Source organism: Arachis ipaensis, chromosome B07 (genome assembly GCF_000816755.2).
Source record: "Arachis ipaensis cultivar K30076 chromosome B07, Araip1.1, whole genome shotgun sequence".
In the NCBI taxonomy this organism is placed as follows: Eukaryota; Viridiplantae; Streptophyta; class Magnoliopsida; order Fabales; family Fabaceae; genus Arachis; species Arachis ipaensis.
This window is the reverse complement of record NC_029791.2, coordinates 26,393,979-26,401,080: the sequence shown is the minus strand read 5'-3', so window position 1 is coordinate 26,401,080 and position 7,102 is coordinate 26,393,979. Positions and strand designations below refer to the sequence as shown.

Genomic DNA, 7,102 nt, shown 5'->3' with positions numbered 1-7,102 from the left:
CTCCCGATCTCCTTGCTTGATCCCCAGTAAACTGGGGGCGTGCTTGGCCTTATCTTTCTGGATGGAGAATCTGGCTAGGAATTTTTTGGCCAGGTCATCAAAGTTTGAAATGGACTTTGAAAGTAGGTTGTCGAACCATCTAATTGCTGTCTTCGTGAGAGTTGTTGGAAAAGCTTTGCAGCGAATGGCATCTAAGGCGTCGGTGAGGTACATTCTGCTTCTGAAATTGCTGAGATGATGGTTGGGATCTGTGGTGCCATCATACAAAATCATATCCGGGAGTTTGAAGTCTTTTAGAATTTTGGTTTTCATGATTTCCCTGGTGAATGGATCTTGTTCTTTGCGTGAATTTTCCTCAGGAGTGGTCCGAGGAGCTTTTGATTTGAGATCGGCTTCTAATTGCAGTAGTTTATCTTCCAATTCTCGACGCCGCCGTACCTCTCTTTGTAGATCCTTCCTGACCTCTCGTTGTTGTTGGGTTTCTTTTTCAAGTTGCTTTAAGCGGTCTTGAAGTGCTTCTATTACCCCGGATTTGATGAGTTTTTGTCCCCATTGGATTCCGGAGTGTCCTTTAGCATAGTGTCCGCGTTCTTGTGCGGTGTTCTATTTTCCAGATCTGAATCGTGGTCGTTGTCATGACTGTCCGCCATGGTGTTAGGATGACTTCCAGGTTCCCCGGCAACGACGCCAATGTTCCGAGGGTTACCCGAAACTGGAGGTCGATCTCGGATGAGATCTTCTGTACTGGAGATGGCGTGTCCGGCTGGCTGGTGGCGGCCAGAGCTGTTGTGTCCGACTTGTTGGACTTGCTGCACTGCTGATCCTTGGTCACCGGAGGGTGGGGGTACCTGCAAGCGACTCCGATGCTTAAGTTAGCACGGGAATTAAGCAGGTTTTTAGTAGAATCAGAGTATCAGTTATACCTGGGTGCTCCAGTGTATTTATAATGGTGTGATAGTGGCCTTTTTAGATAAGATAAGTTAGTTATCTTATCTTATCTTTATCTTTTGAGTTGAGGTCAGCTTATCTTCAAGGGAACCGCCCTTATCTCTATAGGCTCGGACGGCCTGTGGATTTGGGTCGTGTTCCTCTATTTGGGCCCTTTATTGGGCTCTCCTATTGATTTGACCGACCTCTTTGAGAAGAGGTCGGGTAGCCTGACCTGAAGAGGTCGGTCACTTTGTCGCCAATCATCCCAAGTCGGGTAGCTCGACCCAGAGTATGAACACCATCCGAACTCCTTCAGATGGTGACCGAGTTACAGCAAGCCAACCAGCGCATGACTGAGGAGAACCAAAGAATGGCACAGCAAATTGCCAACTTGAATAACACTCGAATCGAAAACAACAATGATCGGCAAGAACGAACAGAAAAAGCCGAGCAACAGTCAGGGCCAACACACGTCTCAGACACTGCTCGGCAGGAAGAGAAGCAACCCGAGCATGATGAGGAAGCTCGGCAAGACAATGAGAATGACGATCAGGAAAGCTCCCCTGGATCATTCATGGCCAAGGTGATGAACTTCGTGCTACCCCGGAGGTTTACTCTGCCGACCACCCTAACACCCTATGATGGGTTAGGTGATCCGAAGAAATACATCAAGAAGTTCACCTCCATATGATAGTAAACGGTGCATATGATAAAGTTTTATTTCGTTGCTTTCCATCTTACTTAGATGGTCTTACACTTGATTGGTTTTGTTCTTTACCTGCAGGTTCTATTTCTCGATTTCAAGACATATCAAAGCTCTTTGAGGAGCACTTTGCTGGATCGGCCATCTACCTACATGACTCCGATTACCTGAACACAATCAAGCAAGGCCAGCACGAAAGCCTCAAGGACTACATGACGCGCTTCACAAATATAGCCATAAGTATACCCAACCTCCACCCTGAAGTGGAACTACACGCCATAAAAAGTGGATTGCGACCAAAAAAATTCCAGGAAACTATTGCTGTAGCCAAACCTAAGACTATGGCCGAGTTCCACGAAAAGGCAAAAGGTTAGATCCACATCGAGGAACACTGGCAAGCTCGAAAAACAGAAAAGTCTCATTACAAAGATGACGACAGAACTCGAGACAAAAAGAAGAACTTCAAACTGACTTCGCGATATGAGTCCTACACTCAATTCAACACTAAGCGCGATGATATCATCAAGGAAATCTTGAATTCAAAATTAATCCAGCCACCAAGAATAGCCGGCAGTTACCCAGATTCAAAAGGCGCAAACCGATCAAAATACTGCTCTTTCCACCAGAAGCACGGACACACTACCAACGACTGTGTTATCGCCAAAGACCTACTGGAGCGACTAGCTCGGCAAGGTCACCTGGACAAATACATTGGCGGCCACATACAGCGGCGAGCACCCCCCTCTGGAGACCAAAGCTTGGCCACACAACATGGCCGAGATAAAAATCGACCGAACAACAACCATCCCAAACAACCAACACATATAATTAACTGTATTTCTGGAAGTTTTGCAGGTGGAGGAGGCACAAGCTCGGCAAGAAAAAGATCTTACTGAGCTATGCTTTCCATCAATGCCGATCAAATTCAACAGCAGACACTACCACACTCCCCGCAGATAACATTCCAGACAGCCGATCATAACAACAGTACAGCAAATCTCGATGACCCGGTCGTAATCTCCCTGCAACTCGGAGATCTCCTAGTAAAAAAGGTGTTGCTGGACCCTAGGAGCAGTGTCGATGTCCTATTTTACTCCACATTCCAGAAGATGAAATTGAGTAGCAACATCCTCCAACCTTTTACTGGAGACCTGGTAGGTTTCTCAGGTGAGCGAGTCCCGGTTATGGGCTCTGTGTGGTTACAAGCCACACTCGGTGAGTTTCCCTCGTCAAAAACTTCAGACATTCAATACTTAGTTGTTGATTGCTTCAGTCCTTACAATTTAATACTTGGCCGACCTTTCTTAAATAGGTTCGGCGCTATAGTATCTACAATTCATCTTTGTGTTAAGTTCCCTTTGCAGGATAACACAATTGCAACCATTCACAGTGATGCCCGAGAAGCTAGGGAGTGATACAACAATAGTCTCAAAAGACCTAACCGAAACACAAAAGCCCATGTTCACAACATCGGCAACATGAACGACCAACAAATGCTGGCCGACCTTGATCCCAGAGCGGGAACACTGGAAAGGCCAACCCCAACAGAAGACCTGCATAAAATCTATTTCACAGAAAGCACGGACAAATTCACATACATCGGTTCAACATTATCCTCAGAAGAAAAATCCTCATTTCGAGTATTCTTACAGCAAAATGCCGACCTGTTCGCTTGGACTCCAGCTGATATGCCAGGCATTGATCCATCTATCATATCGCACAAGTTGGCATTAGACCCATCTGTCCGACCAGTAACACAGAAAAAGAAGAATCTCGGCCATGACCGAAAACAAGCCTCCCTGGAAGCAGGGACGGATCCAAGTGCATTGGTGTGGGGGCAAGTGCCCCCACTACAATTTGAAATTTTTTTAGTAGTATATGATAATAATATTTATTTGCCCCTAGTAGATTATTAAATTTGACGCCACGATAATTTTTTATTCAACTTTTGGTACTTAATCGTCAATTTAAAAATTTTATATTAGATATTCATTAGAAATTTAGAATGATCAATTCTCATTTAAACGAAATTAGTGTTCTTTTTTAAAAATCAACTCAAAAGAATATTATTTATCTTCTCTTCAAATTAGCTTTAATTTTTGTGTAGCAACTATATTAATTAAAAGAACTTTTTTAACTATGAATATCAATAAGAATCGACTTCTAATTGTGTTGGGAAGTGAATTTTTATATAGTTGTTTAGTAATATATATGGAAAGAGAGAAATTTTGATGGTAGTGTTAAGAGAAAAATTACTTAACTTTTTAAAAATATAAAACCTAAAAGAATAGAATTTTAAATTATATATTATTATTTAAATTACTATTTTAGTGTTTTAATTTGTATATTAGATATTTTGAAGGGTAATCATATTTTACAATAACAAAATATAGTCATAACAATAATCATGCTATATGTACATAAAAAATAATTATCTGTATAAAATATATATTAAAATATAAAATACACATTGAAAATAAGTTAAACAATACATGTATTTATACGTAGATATATAGTGGTTAATAGATAATTTAATATTTAATTTTTTATATACACATATTATTTTTATTATAAAAATTATTATCATGTTATATAAATCTTGCCCCAATTACCAAAATTTTCTGGATCCGTCACTGCCTGGAAGAAACCAAGAAGATCATCAACGTGGGCTTCATCCAAGAAATCAGATTCACAACATGGCTGGCGAATGTCGTCATGGTTAAAAAACATAACGTTAAATGGCGCATGTGTGTTGATTTCACCGATCTCAACAAAGCATGTCCCAAAGATTCCTACCCTTTGCCTTCTATTGATTGCTTAGTTGATAATGCATCTGATTTTGAAAAACTCAGCTTTATGGATGCATATTCTGGTTATAACCAGATCCAAATGCATCCCTCTAATCAAAATAAGACAGCCTTTATTACTGAATATAGAAACTATTGTTATAAGGTCATGCCATTTGGCCTTAAGAATGCAGGTGCGACATATCAACGTCTAATGGACAAAGTCTTCACTAAACAAATCGGCAGAAACATCGAGATCTACGTTGACGATATGGTCGCCAAGACAAAGATCGGCAACAATCACCTTGATGACCTCGCAGAAATCTTCGGACAACTAAGAAAATACAACATGCGGTTAAACCCCGAGAAGTGTGCATTTGGGGTCCAGAGGGGCAAATTTCTCGGCTTCCTACTCACTAGCCGAGGTATTGAGGCAAATCCAGAAAAATGCCGAGCTATTTTAGACATGACAGGTCCACACACCATCAAGGAAGTCCAGCGGTTAACAGGGAGACTTGCTGCACTCTCTAGATTCTTACCTTGCCTAGCTTCTAAATCTTTATGTTTTTTCCAAACTTTAAAAAAGATAAAAGCTTTCCAATGGACTGATGAATGTGAACAAGCATTCACAACTTCAAAGAAACTCTTTCAAAACCATCAATTTTACAAACCCCTCCTACAAGGGGAACCATTATTCTTATATTTATCTGTCACTAACTGGTCTATAAGTTCCGCTCTTGTTGCAGAAAGGAAAAAGAAACAGGTTCCGATCTATTTTACTAGCAAAACATTACAAAATGCCAAGCTTCGATATCCGAGCATTGAGAAGCTGGCCCTAGCCCTGGTCTTCTCCGCCAGAAGACTTCGACTATATTTTCAGAGCCATGAAATCCATGTTCGGACAGATCATCCTTTGCGGCAAGTCCTACAGAAACCTGAGCTGGCTGGCCGACTAGTTAAATGGTCGGTGGAGCTATCAGAATTTGATATCAAGTACGAAGGCCGAGCATCCATCAAATCCTAGTTCTTGGCTGACTTTATTGCCGAATTCTCGGTACCAAGTACAACTGAAGACTACACCGAATGGTCCTTATACGTCGATGGGTCCTCGAACCCACAAGGGTGTGGAGCAGGTATCATTCTCGATGATAACCACGGCAACGTCATCAAACATTACCTCAATTTTTCATTTAAAGCAAGCAACAATCAAAGTGAGCATGAAGCACTAATTGCTGGCCTTAGACTCGCTGTCGACCTAAACATCACCGAACTTAAGGTATATTGCGACTCCTTACTTATCGTCCAGCAGCACATACCAAGGGAGAGTAATGGCCGAGCTGACATTCTGTCTAAACTCGCCAACACTCAACCAAACAGGCCATCACTTTATCAGTCAACATTGCTCAAGCCAAGCATTGAAATAACACAAATCTTAAGTGTAACACAAGAAGCAGATTGGAGAATAGAGTATCTCCGGACAGGGATCTTGCCAGGCGATGTCGAAAATACTCGACACTTTCCGCCGGCAAGCCTCCTTTTTTACAATTTATAATAATCACCTATATAGACGAGGCTTCTCTCGTCCATTACTTAAATGTCTTTGCAGACAGAAGGCGAGCTTGCACTTGCTGATGTGCATGAAGGGATCTGTGGTACACACCTCGGAGCCCGAAGTGTGTCTTCAAAAATCCTCAGAGCTGGATTATATTGGCCGACATACGACAGGATTGTCAAGCAAAAGTTAAAAGCTGTAACAACTGCTAGAAACACAGTCCGATCACACATCTCACGGCCGAACTCCTACACTGTTCCGAGGTAAGTTGGCCGTTCAACCAACGGGGCATAGATATCCTTGGTCTTTTCCCCACAGCAACAGGTCAGGTAAAATTCCTGGTTGTAGCAATTGATTATTTTTCCAAATGGATAGAGGCACAACCTCTAGCCAAGATTACATCACAACAAATGCTTTCCTTTGTCTAGAAATATATTATTTGTCGATTCGGCATAACTCGATTATCACAGATGGTCGCCAGTTTGCCGATCAAAAATTCACATCCTTCTTGCAGAACTTGAAAATCAAACAACACTTTTCATCAGTAGAGCACCCACAAACAAACGGGTTAGCTGAAGCTGCAAATAAAGTAATACTACATGATCTAAGAAAGAAACTAGATGAAGCAAAAGGCCTCTGGGTCGAGCTTATCCCAGAGATCATATGGGGATACAACACCACTGTCCACTCAACAACAAAGGAGACACCCTTCTAGCTAGTATATGGGTCCGACGCAATGATACTCATGGAGATCTCCCAATCCTCACTACGCACTGAACTAGCCGACCAGACTATAAAAGACACAGCTCGGCAAACCGAACTCAACCTCGCAGAAGAAATAAGATCATCAACAGCAGTCAAACATTTGGCCATGCAACAGCACATAGCTCGAAGATATAACCAGCGACTTCAACCAAGGTCTTTCCAAGTCCACGACCTTGTGCTCAAAAAAACAGAACAAGCTAGAAAACCATCAGCACATGGCAAACTAGCAGCTAATTGGGAAGGCCTTTACTGAGTCACAGAAGTAATCGGCAATGGAGCCTACCGACTACAAACCCTATAGGGTAAAGATCTCCCTAACACATGGAATGTATCTTCCTTAAAGTTATATTACAGTTAATACCAGGG

The 7,102-nt window shown here is 42.0% G+C and overlaps 1 protein-coding gene across 1 annotated transcript; it reads left to right on the top strand.

Annotated features, from left to right (window-relative positions):
- LOC107606980 lies at positions 3,112-6,686 on the top strand. Its single transcript, XM_016308975.1, has 6 exons — positions 3,112-3,470; positions 4,486-4,844; positions 5,166-5,412; positions 5,482-5,944; positions 6,026-6,234; positions 6,347-6,686. Exons 1-6 carry the CDS (start codon positions 3,112-3,114, stop codon positions 6,684-6,686), a joined length of 1,977 nt encoding a protein of 658 aa, XP_016164461.1.

What these genes read in the sequence shown, in the direction of transcription:
- LOC107606980 (XM_016308975.1), top strand. Translation starts at nt 3,112, where the DNA reads ATGAACGACCAACAAATGCTGGCCGACCTTGATCCCAGAGCGGGAACA. An exon ending in CTTCCTACTCACTAGCCGAG is followed by an intron (nt 4,845 to 5,165) that starts GTATTGAGGCAA and finishes CTCTTGTTGCAG; the next exon opens with AAAGGAAAAAGAAACAGGTT. An exon ending in AACTCCTACACTGTTCCGAG is followed by an intron (nt 6,235 to 6,346) that starts GTAAGTTGGCCG and finishes CCAAATGGATAG; the next exon opens with AGGCACAACCTCTAGCCAAG.